Below are 16047 nucleotides of genomic sequence, written 5' to 3'. Positions count from 1 at the left end.
GAGAGAGAGAGAGAGAGAGGAGGAGAGGGAGAGAGAGAGGAGCAGAGAGAGGAGAGAGAGAGAGAGGAGGAGAGGGAGAGGGAGAGGGAGGAGAGAGAGGAGAGAGAGAGAGAGGAGAGAGGAGGAGGAGGAGGAGGAGGGGGAGAGGGAGAGAGTGAGAGAGGGAGAGAGTGAGGAGGAGGAGAGGGAGAGAGAGAGAGAGGAGGAGAGGGAGATTGAGAGAGAGAGAGAGGAGAGAGAAGAGAAGAACAGAGAGAGAGACAGAGAGAGAGAGAGGGAGAGAGTGAGGAGGAGGAGAGGGAGAGAGACAGAGACAGAGAGAGAGAAACAGAGAGAGAGAGAGCGCGAGCTGAGTGTGTCTTACTAGTTTTTGTATTTGACATAGAACTCCTCCACATCCATGTACTGCCCGGGGTACATCTGTGGGACAGAGAGTTAAACAGGGTTAGAGACAACAGTGCAGTCGCCTGTGACCAGGAGTGAAGGGGAGACTGAGACAGGAGCAGGGAGGGGGAGGATGGTCGATACAGACCGTCCGGTAACATCGGAAACTCCTTCCCCACAGACAGAAAGTTAAAAATATACAACCGAGCTTCAAACGACCCGATCCTGCGATGGATGATTAATTTTGATGGTCTGGAAGCAGAGGAGGCTGACAATGCAGCAGAATAACCAGCGCAGCCCTCCCCAGCTCACTCCATCGCCAGCCCTCCCCAGCTCACTGCATCGCCAGCCCTCCCCAGCTCACTCCATCGCCAGCCCTCCCCAGCTCACTCCATCGCCCAGCCCTCCCCAGCTCACTCCATCGCCAGCCCTCCCCAGCTCACTCCATCGCCAGCCCTCCCCAGCTCACTCCATCGCCCAGCCCTCCCCAGCTCACTCCATCGCCAGCCCTCCCCAGCTCACTCCATCGCCAGCCCTCCCCAGCTCACTCCATCGCCAGCCCTCCCCAGCTCACTCCATCGCCCAGCCCTCCCCAGCTCACTCCATCGCCCAGCCCACTCCATCGCCAGCTCTCCCCAGCTCACTCCATCGCCAGCCCTCCCCAGCTCACTCCATCGCCAGCCCTCCCCAGCTCACTCCATCGCCCAGCCCTCCCCAGCTCACTCCATCGCCAGCCCTCCCCAGCTCACTCCATCGCCAGCCCTCCCCAGCTCACTCCATCGCCAGCCCTCCCCAGCTCACTCCATCGCCAGCCCTCCCCAGCTCACTCCATCGCCAGCCCTCCCCAGCTCACTCCATCGCCAGCCCTCCCCAGCTCACTCCATCGCCAGCCCTCCCCAGCTCACTCCATCGCCAGCCCTCCCCAGCTCACTCCATCGCCCAGCCCTCCCCAGCTCACTCCATCGCCCAGCCCTCCCCAGCTCACTCCATCGCCAGCCCCCCCCAGCTCACTCCATCGCCAGCCCTCCCCAGCTCACTCCATCGCCAGCCCTCCCCAGCTCACTCCATCGCCCAGCCCTCCCCAGCTCACTCCATCGCCAGCCCTCCCCAGCTCACTCCATCGCCCAGCCCTCCCCAGCTCACTCCATCGCCCAGCCCTCCCCAGCTCACTCCATCGCCCAGCCCTCCCCAGCTCACTCCATCGCCCAGCCCTCCCCAGCTCACTGCATCGCCAGCCCTCCCCAGCTCACTCCATCGCCAGCAAGGCCAGGCTGAGGAGATGCCGGCTTGTTAATGCCACTCGATTCACGGGATGTGGGCGTCGCTGGCTGGGCCCAGTATTTATCACCCGTTCCCTAATTGCCCCCTTGAGAAGGTGGTAGGTGAGCCGCCATCTTGAACCCGCCGCAGACCCGCGTGGTGCAGGTCCGCCCACAGTGATGTTCGGGAGGGAGTTCCGGGGTTTCGGCCCCAGCCACAGCGAAGGAACGGCCGATATATTTCCAAGTCGGGGATGGAGAGTGACTCGGAGGGGGAATCTCCAGGTGGTGGTGGTCCCCCAGGTATCTGCTGCCCCCCCCCCCTGTCCTTCGAGGTGGGAATAGAGGGATATGGTCCCCGGAAGGGTAGGGGGTTTTAGTTCAGTCGGGGGCAACATGGTGGGTGCAGACTCGGAGGGCCGAAGGGCCTGTTCCTGTGCTGGAATTTTCTTTGCTGTTCTTTGTTGCGGGTTTGGAAGGTGCTGTTGAAGGAGCCTCGGCGAGTCGCTGTGGTGCATCTGGTAGATGGTACACACGGCTGTCGCTGCGCATCGGTGGTGGAGGGATTGAATCTTTATCACTCCTCTAGCCAGTGCAGAGTGACTTTTTAATTTTTAAAAAATTCATTCTTGGGACATGACGTCGCTGGCTGGGTCAGAATTTATTGCCCATCCCTAGTTGCCCTGGAGAAGGTGGTGGTGAGCCGCCATCTTGAATCGCTGCAGTCCATGTGCTGTGGGTTGACCCACAATGCCGTTAGATCATGGCTGATCTTTTTGTGGACTCAGCTCCACTTACCCGCCCGCTCACCATAACCCTCAATTCCTTTACCGTTCAAAAATCTATCTATCCTTGCCTTAAAAACATTCAATGAGGGAGCCTCAACTGGGCAGGGAATTCCACAGATTCACAACCCTTTGTGTGAAGAAGTTCCTCCTCAACTCAGTCCGAAATCTGCTCCCCCTTATTTTGAGGCTATGCCCCCTAGTTCTAGTTTCACCCGCCAGTGGAAACAACTTCCCTGCTTCTATCTTATCTATTCCCTTCATAATCCGATATGTTTCTATAAGATCTCCCCCCCTCATTCTTCCGAATTCCAATGAGTATAGTCCCAGTCTACTCAATCTCTCCTCATAAGCCAACCCTCTCAACTCCGGAATCAACCTAGTGAATCTCCTCTGCACCCCCTCCAGTGCCAGTATATCCTTTCTCAAGTAAGGAGACCAAAACTGTACACAGTACTCCAGGTGTGGCCTCACCAGCACCTTATACAGCTGCAACATAACCTCGCTGTTTTTAAACTCCATCCCTCTCGCAATGAAGGACAAAATTCCATTTGCCTTCTTAATTCCCTGCTGCACCTGCAAACCAACTCCTTGAGATTCCTGCACAAGGACACCCAGGTCCCTCTGCACAGCAGCATGCTGCAATTTTTTTACCATTTAAACAATTACCTTTGTATAATGGAAAACAGGAGTGGGACTTAACGGAGAGCTGTACCACAAGCAGCACGGGAGTGGTGGGGTGAATGGCCTCCACCTATCCACCTCAGCCACCTTGCTCCAAAATGCGCCTTCCCCGCTCCGCCCCCCCCCCCCCCCCCAAACCCCCTCCCAACCTCAAGACCCTTGGAGATGAGACACACCTACCTCTTTCTTAGTCAGTCTGAACGACAGTACCTTATCCACGATCGCGGCATCCTCTTCGCTGGGATTTTCCTGTAAAAAAGGGTGGAGACAGGCCTTAAGATGCAATTCCAATTACCAATATTCTATCCCAATAACCCCACGTATTTGCCCTGCTAGTCCCCTTGACACTAAGGGGACAATTTAGCATGGCCAATCCACCTAACCTGCACATCTTTGGACACTATGGGGCAATTTATCACAGCCAAACCTACACATCTTTGGAGTGTGGGAGGAAACCGGAGCACCCGGAGGAAACTCACGCAGAGACGAGGAGAATGTGCAGAGTCCACACAGACAGTGACCCAAACTGGGTCGAAATCAGGTTCCTGGCGCTGCAGCCTTGCTAATCCGCTGTGCCACCCCCGGATGTGTGGGGCCATGGAAGGAAGAATTACACTCCCTCTGGGGTGGGATGTGAGCAGTGCAGGGCTGGGTTGGTCTGGTTAGTCACTTCTGGTCAGTTTTTGGGTGTCCAGATCACCAACAACCTGTCCTGGTCCCCCCCCATGCCGACACTATAGTTAAGAAAGCCCCACCAACGCCTCTACTTTCTCAGAAGACGAAGGAAATTTGACATGTCAGCTACGATTCTCACCAACTTTTACAGATGCTCCATAGAAAGCATTCTTTCTGGTTGTATCACAGCTTGGTATGGCTCCTGCTCTGCCCAAGACCGCAAGGAACTACAAAAGGGTCGTGAATGTAGCCCAATCCATCACGCAAACCAGCCTCCCATCCATTGACTCTGTCTACACTTCCCGCTGCCTCGGGGGAAAGCAGCAGCATAATTAAGGACCCCCCCCCACGCACCCCGGACATTCTCTCTTCCACCTTCTTCCGTCGGGAAAAAGATACAAAAGTCTGAAGTCACGTACCAAATGACGCAAGGACAGTTTCTTCCCTGTTGCTGTCAAGACTTTTGAATGGACCGACCTCGCACTAAGTTGATCTTTCTCTACACCCTAGCTATGACTGTAAAACGACATTCTGCACCCTCTCCTTTCCTTCTCTATGAATGGTATGCTTGGTCTGTATCGCGCGCAAGAAACAATACTTTTCACTGTATGTTAACATGACAATAATAAATCAAATCAAACTTGGGGGCGAGCACCAACTGACCAGCCGTGCATCGTTCCAGTCTGTGCACCTCACCTTTGAATCTCTGACATGTTAAACCCCTCTTTGAAGAGGGTAGACCACCAGGAAGCCCACCTCTCAGGAGGCCTGACCACACTCACCACAAAGAGCTGCATGGTCTGCAGGCTGGCGTCCACGTCGACAATGGCTGGGATTTTGACGGGGCCCGTAACATCCACCTCTTCATCTTCATCGTCCGTGATCTTCAGGTCCAGATCCTCCGTGTATTTCTTCCTCTTCACCTGTCTATTGGAACGCCTCTTCTGAAACAAAGATGAAAGGTCCAGCACTGGAGGAGGGTGCACGCGAGCGTGACAGAGTCAGAGAGGTTTACAGCATGGAAACAGGCCCTTCGACCCAACTTGTCCATGCCGCCATTTTTAAAAAAAACCCGTAAGCTAGTCCCAATTGCCCGCGTTTGGCCCATATCCCTCTATACCCGTCGTACCCATGTAACTGTCTAAAGGCTTTTTAAAAGACAAAATTGGACCCGTCTTTACTACTACCTCTGGCAGCTCGTTCCAGACACTCACCACCCTCTGTGTGAACAAAATTGCCCCTCTGGACCCTTTTGTATCTCTCCCCTCAAACCTGTGCCCTCTAGTTTTAGATTCCCCTACCTTTGGGAAAAGATATTGACTATCTAGCTGATCTGTGCCCCTCATTATTTTATAGACCTCTATAAGATCACCCCTCAGCCTCCTACGCTCCAGAGAAAAAAGTCCCAGTTCCACACCCCAACCCTGTGGTTGGGGTGTGGAATGGACTGCCTGCAGTGATAGTGGAGTCAGACACTTTAGGAACATTTAAGCGGTTATTGGATAGGCACATGGAGCACACCAGGATGATAGGGAGTATTATAGCTTGATCTTGGTTTCAGATAAAGCTCGGCACAACATCGTGGGCCGAAGGGCCTGTTCTGTGCTGTACTGTTCTATGTCTATCCAGCCTCTCCTTATAACTCAAACCATCAAGTCCCGGTAGCATCCTAGTAAATCTTTTCAGCATTCTCTCTGGTTTAATAAGATCCTTTCTATAATCGGGTGACCAGAACCGTACACATTATTCCAAGTGTGGCCTTACCAATATCTTGTACAACTTCAACAAGACGTCCCAACTCCTGTATTCAATGTTCTGACCGATGAAACCAAGCATGCCGAATGCCTTCTTCACCGCTCTGCCCACCTGTGACTCCACTTTCAAGGAGCTATGAACATGTACCCCGAGATCTCTTTGTTCTGTAACTCTCCCCAACGCCCGACCATTAACTGAGTAAGTCCTGCCCTGGTTCAATCTACCAAAATGCATCACCTCGCATTGGTCTAAATTAAACTCCATCTGCCATTCGTCAGCCCACTGGCCCAATTGATCAAGATCCCGTTGCAATCCAAGATAACCTTCTTCACTGTCCACTATGCCACCAATCTTGGTGTCATCTGCAAACTTACTAACCATGCCCCCTATATTCTCATCCAAATCATTAATATAAATGACAAATAACAGTGGACCCAGCACTGATGAGCTGGAATCTAATTGAGGGACGTCACTGCTCCCACCTTCACACCCACCTGAGTGGCACTTTCATCATCATCCTTGGAGGACTGCGCCGGGGAACGCTCAGCATCAGAATTTTCCTCCGACGATCCCATCTTCTTCCTCTTCTTCCCAATGACCGGCGTGATGGTGCTGAGCGGGACAGGCGGACAATTGAGTGAAAGCTCTCCTCGTTCTACGCCCATCTCCCGAGCTAACCCGCGCGCACCCTGCCGCGACTGTCAAGGGTTAGGTTCCGTGCAGCACGAGGTCCCACCTGGACCTGGGGGGGTTTTGGAATCCCCCCTTCCCCAACCGCTCAGGCCACGAGGAGCCAGGAGACAAAGCAACTCACGGCCAGTGGAGGAGCCGGGAGACAAAGCAACTCACGGCCAGTGGAGGAGCCGGGAGACAAAGCAACTCACGGCCAGTGGAGGAGCCGGGAGACAAAGCAACTCACGGCCAGTGGAGGAGCCGGGAGACAAAGCAACTCACGGCCAGTGGAGGAGCCGGGAGACAAAGCAACTCACGGCCAGTGGAGGAGCCGGGAGACAAAGCAACTCACGGCCAGTGGAGGGCCTGTCAGATTCTGAGCCTGACACACCTCAACGAGTGGAGGCGTGGATTAGAGGGAGGGTCTTCGATGGGAGAGTTAGGGGATTAGAGGGATGGTCTTCGATGGAGAGTTAGGGGATTAGAGGGAGGGTCTTCGATGGGAGAGGTAGGGGATTAGAGGGAGGGTCTTCGATGGGAGAGTTAGGGGATTCGAGGGATGGTCTTCGATGGGAGAGTTAGGGGATTAGAGGGTTGGTCTTCGATGGGAGAGTTAGGGGATTAGAGGGATGGTCTTCGATGGAGAGTTAGGGGATGAGAGATATGGTCTTCGATGAGAAAGTTAGGGGATTAGAGGGATGGTCTTCGATGGGAGAGTTAGGGGATTAGAGAGATGGTCTTCGATGGGAGAGTTAGGGGATTAGAGGGAGGGTCTTCGATGGGAGAGTTAGGGGATTAGAGGGAGGGTCTTCGATGGGAGAGTTAGGGGATTAGAGGGATGGTCTTCGATGGGAGAGTTAGGGGATTAGAGGGATGGTCTTCGATGGAGAGTTAGGGGATTAGAGGGATGGTCTTCGATGGGAGAGTTAGGGGATTAGAGGGATGGTCTTCGATGGAGAGTTAGGGGACTAGAGGGATGGTCTTCGATGGAGAGTTAGGGGACTAGAGGGATGGTCTTCAATGGGAGAGTTAGGTGATTAGAGGGAGGGTCTTCGATGGAGAGTTAGGAGATTAGAGACATGGTCTTCGATGGGAGAGTTAGGGGATTAGAGGGATGGTCTTCGATGGAGAGTTAGGGGATTAGAGGGATGGTCTTCGATGGAGAGTTAGGGGATTAGAGGGAGGGTCTTCGATGGGAGAGTTAGGGGATTAGAGGGAGGGTCTTCGACGGGAGAGTTAGGGGATTAGAGGGATGGTCTTCGATGGGAGAGTTAGGGGATTAGAGGGAGGGTCTTCGATGGGAGAGTTAGGGGATTAGAGAGATGGTCTTCGATGGAGAGTTAGAGGATTAGAGGGATGGTCTTCGATGGGAGAGTTAGGGGATTAGAGAGATGGTCTTCGATGGGAGAGTTAGGGGATTAGAGGGAGGGTCTTCGATGGAGAGTTAGGGGATTAGAGGGATGGTCTTCGATGGAGAGTTAGGGGATTAGAGGGATGGTCTTCGATGGGAGAGTTAGGGGATTAGAGGGATGGTCTTCAATGGGAGAGTTAGGGGATTAGAGGGATGGTCTTCGATGGGAGAGGTAGGGGATTAGAGGGATGGTCTTCGATGGGAGAGATAGAGGATTAGAGGGAGGGTCTTCGATGGAGAGTTAGGGATTAGAGGGGGGGTCTTCGATGGGAGAGTTAGGGGATTAGAGGGATGGTCTTCGATGGAGAGTTAGGGGATTAGAGGGATGGTCTTCGATGGGAGAGTTAGGGGATTAGAGGGATGGTCTTCGATGGGAGAGTTAGGGGATTAGAGGGAGGGTCTTCGATGGAGAGTTAGGGGATTAGAGGGATGGTCTTCGATGGGAGAGGTAGGGGATTAGAGGGAGGGTCTTCGATGGGAGAGTTAGGGGATTAGAGGGATGGTCTTCAATGGGAGAGTTAGGGGATTAGAGGGATGGTCTTCGATGGGAGAGTTAGGGGATTAGAGGGAGGGTCTTCGATGGAGAGTTAGGGGATTAGAGGGATGGTCTTCGATGGAGAGTTAGGGGATTAGAGGGATGGTCTTCGATGGGAGAGTTAGGGGATTAGAGGGATGGTCTTCGATGGGAGAGTTAGGGGATTAGAGGGAGGGTCTTCGATGGAGAGTTAGGGGATTAGAGGGATGGTCTTCGATGGGAGAGGTAGGGGATTAGAGGGAGGGTCTTCGATGGGAGAGTTAGGGGATTAGAGGGATGGTCTTCAATGGGAGAGTTAGGGGATTAGAGGGATGGTCTTCGATGGGAGAGTTAGGGGATTAGAGGGAGGGTCTTCGATGGAGAGTTAGGGGATTAGAGGGATGGTCTTCGATGGGAGAGGTAGGGGATTAGAGGGAGGGTCTTCGATGGGAGAGTTAGGGGATTAGAGGGATGGTCTTCAATGGGAGAGTTAGGGGATTAGAGGGATGGTCTTCGATGGGAGAGTTAGGGGATGAGAGGGATGGTCTTCGATGGGAGAGTTAGGGCATTAGAGGGATGGTCTTCGATGGGAGAGTTAGGGGATTAGAGGGATGGTCTTCGATGGGAGAGTTAGGGGATTAGAGGGATGGTCTTCGATGGGAGAGTTAGGGGATTAGAGGGATGGTCTTCGATGGGAGAGTTAGGGGATTAGAGGGAGGGTCTTCGATGGAGAGTTAGGGGATTAGAGGGATGGTCTTCGATGGAGAGTTAGGGGATTAGAGGGATGGTCTTCGATGGGAGAGGTAGGGGATTAGAGGGAGGGTCTTCGATGGGAGAGTTAGGGGATTAGAGGGATGGTCTTCAATGGGAGAGTTAGGGGATTAGAGGGATGGTCTTCGATGGGAGAGGTAGGGGATTAGAGGGAGGGTCTTCGATGGGAGAGTTAGGGGATGAGAGGGATGGTCTTCGATGGGAGAGTTAGGAGATTAGAGGGAGGGTCTTCGATGGGAGAGTTAGGGGATTAGAGGGATGGTCTTCAATGGGAGAGTTAGGGGATTAGAGGGACGGTCTTTGACGGGAGAGTTAGGGGATTAGAGGGACGGTCTTCGACGGGAGAGTTAGGGGATTAGAGAGATGGTCTTCGATGGAGAGTTAGGGGATTAGAGGGATGGTCTTCAATGGGAGAGTTAGGGGATTAGAGGGATGGTCTTCGATGGAGAGTTAGGGGATTAGAGGGATGGTCTTCGATGGGAGAGTTAGGGGATTAGAGGGAGGGTCTTCGATGGGAGAGTTAGGGGTTTAGAGGGAGGGTCTTCGATGGGAGAGTTAGGGGATTAGAGGGAGGGTCTTCGATGGGAGAGTTAGGGGATTAGAGGGATGGTCTTCGATGGAGAGTTAGGGGATTAGAGGGATGGTCTTCGATGGGAGAGTTAGGGGATTAGAGGGAGGGTCTTCGATGGGAGAGTTAGGGGATTAGAGGGAGGGTCTTCGATGGGAGAGTTAGGGGATTAGAGGGAGGGTCTTCGATGGAGAGTTAGGGGATTAGAGGGATGGTCTTCGATGGAGAGTTAGGGGATTAGAGGGATGGTCTTCGATGGGAGAGGTAGGGGATTAGAGGGAGGGTCTTCGATAGGAGAGTTAGGGGATTAGAGGGATGGTCTTCGATGGGAGAGGTAGGGGATTAGAGGGAGGGTCTTCGATGGGAGAGTTAGGGGATTAGAGGGATGGTCTTCAATGGGAGAGTTAGGGGATTAGAGGGATGGTCTTCGATGGGAGAGTTAGGGGATTAGAGGGAGGGTCTTCGATGGGAGAGTTAGGGGATTAGAGGGAGGATCTTCGATGGGAGAGTTAGGGGATTAGAGGGATGGTCTTCGATGGGAGAGTTAGGGGATTAGAGGGAGGGTCTTCGATGGGAGAGTTAGGGGATTAGAGGGAGGGTCTTCGATGGGAGAGTTAGGGGATTAGAGGGATGGTCTTCGATGGGAGAGTTAGGGGATTAGAGATATGGTCTTCGATGAGAAAGTTAGGGGATTAGAGGGATGGTCTTTGATGGAGAGTTAGGGGATTAGAGGGATGGTCTTTGATGGAGAGTTAGGGGATTAGAGGGATGGTCTTTGATGGAGAGTTAGGGGATTAGAGGGATGGTCTTTGATGGAGAGTTAGGGGATTAGAGGGATGGTCTTCGATGGGAGAGTTAGGGGATTAGAGGGATGATTTTCGATGGGTGAGTTAGGGGATTAGAGGGATGGTTTTCGATGGGTGAGTTAGGGGATTAGAGGGATGGTCTTCGATGGGTGAGTTTGGGGATTAGAGGGAGGGTCTTCGATGGAGTGTAAGGGGATTAGAGGGAGGGTCTTCGATGGGAGAGTTAGGGGATTAGCGGGTGGGTCTTCGATGGGAGATTTTGGGGATTTGTGAGATGGTCGTCGATGGGAGAGTCAGAGGCTGAACGCGGCAGAGTGACGACACAAACCCACTCCCTTTCTCCACCCCCAATCCAAATGCACACTCCTCCTCTTCCCATTCATCACTTCTGTGGGAGGTGCAGGGACCAAACAGCGAAACCACGACCCCCTGCATGCACAACACTCCGGGACAGCCCAGTTCGGCAACCAGGAGGGGGCGTCAGGTAAAGACAACTCTGCGGCCGGGACTAACCTGGGTTTGGATTTGCCCTTGGTTTTGGAGGACGAGGAGCCAGACTTGGAGGATGAGCGCGACTTCTTGGTTTCGCCCTCCTTGGGGCGGGAGCTGCCCTTCTTCTTCTTGCGTTTCTCCTCACCCTCCACCCCCGAGGTCTTGCCAGTCAGCTCGTTGTGGGCCAGGACGCGTGGGATGTTCTGCTCGCCCCGCGCCTTGGCCCGGGCGATGGCTTCCGCCACGATGCGGTTGGCTTTCTCCTGCTTCTTCTGGTGCTCCAACTTGCGCTGCTGGTCGCTCGCCACGCCGGTGACCTGCGCCGTCACCACGGAGAGCGTCGGGCCTGAAATCTGCGTGTGTGTTGGCTGCAGACAAATACACAGCGAGAGATTGAGACAGGAGTGAGCCCCAGACTGGAATCTCATCGAGGGGTTCATGGTGGTTTATATATAGAATAACAGATACCCGGGAGTGAGTTACAGACTGGAATCTAATCGAGGGGTTCGGGGTGGTTTATATATAGAATAACAGATACCCGGGAGTGAGTTACAGACTGGAATCTGATCGAGGGGTTCAGGGTGGTTTATATATAGAATAACAGATACCCGGGAGTGAGTTACAGACTGGAATCTAATCGAGGGGTTCGGGGTGGTTTATATACAGAATAACAGATACCCGGGAGTGAGTTACAGACTGGAATCTAATCGAGGGGTTCGGGGTTGTTTATATATAGAATAACAGATACCCGGGAGTGAGTTACAGACTGGAATCTAATCGAGGGTTTCGGGGTGGTTTATATATAGAATAACAGATCCCCGGGAGTGAGTTACAGACTGGAATCTAATCGAGGGGTTCAGGGTGGTTTATATATAGAATAACAGATACCCGGGAGTGAGTTACAGACTGGAATCTAATCGAGGGGTTCGGGGTGGTTTATATACAGAATAACAGATACCCGGGAGTGAGTTACAGACTGGAATCTAATCGAGGGGTTCGGGGTGGTTTATATATAGAATAACAGATACCCGGGAGTGAGTTACAGACTGGAATCTAATCGAGGGTTTCGGGGTGGTTTATATATAGAATAACAGATCCCCGGGAGTGAGTTACAGACTGGAATCTAATCGAGGGGCTCGGGGTGGTTTATATATAGAATAACAGATACCCGGGAGTGAGTTACAGACTGGAATCTAATCGAGGGGTTCGGGGTGGTTTATATACAGAATAACAGATACCCGGGAGGGAGTTACAGACTGGAATCTAATCGAGGGGTTCGGGGTGGTTTATATATAGAATAACAGATCCCCGGGAGTGAGTTACAGACTGGAATCTAATCGAGGGGTTCGGGGTGGTTTAGATATAGAATAACAGATACCCGGGAGTAAATTACAGACTGAAATCTAATCGAAGGGGTTTGGGGTGGTTTATATATAGAATAACAGATACCCGGGAGTGAGTTACAGACTGGAATCTAATCAAGGGGTTCGGGGTGGTTTATATATAGAATAACAGATACCCGGGAGTGAGTTACAGACTGGAATCTAATCGAGGGGTTCGGGGTGCTTTATATAACAGATCCCCGGGAGTGAGTTACAGACTGGAATCTAATCGAGGGGTTCAGGGTGGTTTATATATAGAATAACAGATCCCCGGGAGTGAGTCACAGACTGGAATCTAATCGAGGGGTTCGGGGTGGTTTATATATAGAATAACAGATACCCGGGAGTGAGTTACAGACTGGAATCTAATCGAGGGGTTCGGGATGGTTTATATATAGAATAACAGATACCCGGGAGTGAGTTACAGACTGGAATCTAATCGAGGTGTTCGGGGTGGTTTATATATAGAGTAACAGATACCCGGGAGCGAGTTACAGACTGGAATCTAATCGAGGGGTTCGGGGTGGTTTCTATATAGAATAACAGATACCCGGGAGTGAGTTACAGACTGGAATCTAATCGAGGGTTCGGGGTGGTTTATATATAGAATAACAGATACCCGGGAGTGAGTTACAGACTGGAATCTAATCGAGGGGTTCGGGGTGGTTTATATATAGAATAACAGATACCCGGGAGTGAGTTACAGACTGGAATCTAATCGAGGGGTTCGGGGTGGTTTATATATAGAATAACAGATACCCGGGAGTGAGTTACAGACTGGAATCTAATCGAGGGGTTCGGGGTGGTTTATATATAGAATAACAGATACCCGGGAGTGAGTTACAGACTGGAATCTAATCGAGGGGTTCGGGGTGGTTTATATATAGAATAACAGATACCCGGGAGTGAGTTACAGACTGGAATCTAATCGAGGGGTTCGGGGTGGTTTATATATAGAATAACAGATACCCGGGAGTGAGTTACAGACTGGAATCTAACCGAGGGGTTCGGGGTGGTTTATATATAGAATAACAGATACCCGGGAGTGAGTTACAGACTGGAATCTAACCGAGGGGTTCGGGGTGGTTTATAGATAGAATAACAGATACCCGGGAGTGAGTTACAGACTGGAATCTAATCGAGGTGTTCAGGGTGGTTTATATAGAGAATAACAGATACCCGGGAGTGAGTTACAGACTGGAATCTAATCGAGGGGTTCGGGGTGGTTTATATATATAGAATAACAGATACCCGGGAGTGAATTACAGACTGGAATCTAATCGAGGTGTTCGGGGTGGTTTATATATATAGAATAACAGATACCCGGGAGTGAATTACAGACTGGAATCTAATCGAGGTGTTCAGGGTGGTTTATATAGAGAATAACAGATACCCGGGAGTGAGTTACAGACTGGAATCTAATCGAGGGGTTCGGGGTGGTTTATATATATAGAATAACAGATACCCGGGAGTGAGTTACAGACTGGAATCTAATCGAGGTGTTCGGGGTGGTTTATATATAGAATAACAGATACCCGGGAGTGAGTTACAGACTGGAATCTAATCGAGGGGTTCAGGGTGGTTTATATATAGAATAACAGATACCCGGGAGTGAGTTACAGACTGGAATCTAATCGAGGGGTTCGGGGTGGTTTATATATAGAATAACAGATACCCGGGAGTGAGTTACAGACTGGAATCTAATCGAGGGGTTCGGGGTGGTTTATATATAGAATAACAGATACCCGGGAGTGAGTTACAGACTGGAATCTAATCGAGGGGTTCGGGGTGGTTTATATATAGAATAACAGATACCCGGGAGTGAGTTACAGACTGGAATCTAATCGAGGGGTTCGGGGTGGTTTATATATAGAATAACAGCTACCCGGGAGTGAGTTACAGACTGGAATCTAACCGAGGGGTTCGGGGTGGTTTATATATAGAATAACAGATACCCGGGAGTGAGTTACAGACTGGAATCTAACCGAGGGGTTCGGGGTGGTTTATAGATAGAATAACAGATACCCGGGAGTGAGTTACAGACTGGAATCTAATCGAGGTGTTCAGGGTGGTTTATATAGAGAATAACAGATACCCGGGAGTGAGTTACAGACTGGAATCTAATCGAGGGGTTCGGGGTGGTTTATATATATAGAATAACAGATACCCGGGAGTGAATTACAGACTGGAATCTAATCGAGGTGTTCGGGGTGGTTTATATATATAGAATAACAGATACCCGGGAGTGAATTACAGACTGGAATCTAATCGAGGTGTTCAGGGTGGTTTATATAGAGAATAACAGATACCCGGGAGTGAGTTACAGACTGGAATCTAATCGAGGGGTTCGGGGTGGTTTATATATATAGAATAACAGATACCCGGGAGTGAGTTACAGACTGGAATCTAATCGAGGTGTTCGGGGTGGTTTATATATAGAATAACAGATACCCGGGAGTGAGTTACAGACTGGAATCTAATCGAGGGGTTCGGGGTGGTTTATATATAGAATAACAGATACCCGGGAGTGAGTTACAGACTGGAATCTAATCGAGGGGTTCGGGGTGGTTTATATACAGTAACAGATACCCGGGAGTGAGTTACAGACTGGAATCTAATCGAGGGGTTCGGGGTGGTTTATATATAGAATAACAGATACCCGGGAGTGAGTTACAGACTGGAATCTAATCGAGGGGTTCGGGGTGGTTTATATATAGAATAACAGATACCCGGGAGTGAGTTACAGACTGGAATCTAATCGAGGGGTTCGGGGTGGTTTATATACAGTAACAGATACCCGGGTTACGGACTGGAATTTTCTGGCTAAGATCCCCTATGAATGGATGTGCTGTCGATGTCTATATTCTCCTCTCTGCCCGCACTGCGCTCCGATTACCTGCTGTAGGGTGACCTGTAGGGGTAGTGTGAGCCGTTGACCCTGCTGCTGCCGGATCCCCTGGGCCTGTGTGACCACCTGGGCGGGTACGGTCTGGAGCGGCTGCTGGGTTTGCTGCTGCTGTCCGGCCGCCACTGTCACGGGCTGCTGCAGGATCATCTGGCAAGGTTGCAGCTTCTGCTGTGGGTTCTGGAGCTGCAGCTGGATGGTCACCACCTTGCCGGGCTGGCCTGGCAGTCCCTTGCCAGCCTGCCCGTGCGCCAGGGCCGTGATCTGCTGCCCCTGGATCAGGATCTTGCCGGGGAGGGTCCGCATCATCACGTGTCGCTGGCCGGACTGGTTAGACCCCGGCGGCTGTTGGAGCACCAGCGTTATCCGCTTGGGATCCCCCTGGAAAAGGAACAGAGACAGGTGTGTGAGACAGTGCAGAGAGCCGAATCTGTCCTGGGAGTGTTTGATGGGGACAGTGTAGAGGGAGCTTTACTCTGTATCTAACCCCGTGCTGTACCTCTCCTGGGAGTGTTTGATGGGGGACAGTGTAGAGGGAGCTTTACTCTGTATCTAACCCCGTGCTGTCCCTGTCCTGGGAGTGTTTGATGGGGGGACAGTGTAGAGGGAGCTTCACTCTGTGTCTAACCCCGTGCTGTACCTGTCCTGGGAGTGTTTGATGGGGACAGTGTAGAGGGAGTTTTACTCTGTATCTAACCCCGTGCTGTACCTGTCCTGGGAGTGTTTGATGGGGACAGTGTAGAGGGAGCTTTACTCTGTATCTAACCCCGTGCTGTACCTGCCCTGGGAGTGTTTGATGGGGACAGTGTAGAGGGAGCTTTACTCTGTATCTAACCCCGTGCTGTACCTGTCCTGGGAGTGTTTGATGGGGACAGTGTAGAGGGAGCTTTACTCTGTATCTAACCCCGTGCTGTACCTGTCCTGGGAGTGTTTGATGGGGACAGTGCAGAGGGAGCTTTACTCTGTATCGAACTCCGTGCTGTA

General features: G+C 51.7%; 1 protein-coding gene across 1 annotated transcript; it reads right to left on the bottom strand.

Annotated features, from left to right (window-relative positions):
• Positions 1-364: 364 nt before the first annotated feature.
• On the bottom strand, positions 365-15444 carry LOC144490153 (chromodomain-helicase-DNA-binding protein 8-like; the record flags this gene model as incomplete). Its single annotated transcript, XM_078207960.1, has 6 exons — positions 365-420; positions 3293-3361; positions 4570-4731; positions 6037-6154; positions 10798-11144; positions 15055-15444. Coding segments are annotated over 6 exons (1142 nt in total), but the record flags the coding sequence as incomplete, so codon positions are not given.
• Between the last annotated feature and the right edge of the window lie 603 nt (positions 15445-16047).

Source organism: Mustelus asterias, unplaced genomic scaffold, assembly GCF_964213995.1.
Source record: "Mustelus asterias unplaced genomic scaffold, sMusAst1.hap1.1 HAP1_SCAFFOLD_2949, whole genome shotgun sequence".
NCBI classification, from domain to species: domain Eukaryota; kingdom Metazoa; phylum Chordata; class Chondrichthyes; order Carcharhiniformes; family Triakidae; genus Mustelus; species Mustelus asterias.
This window is presented reverse-complemented; position numbering and strand designations above follow the sequence as displayed.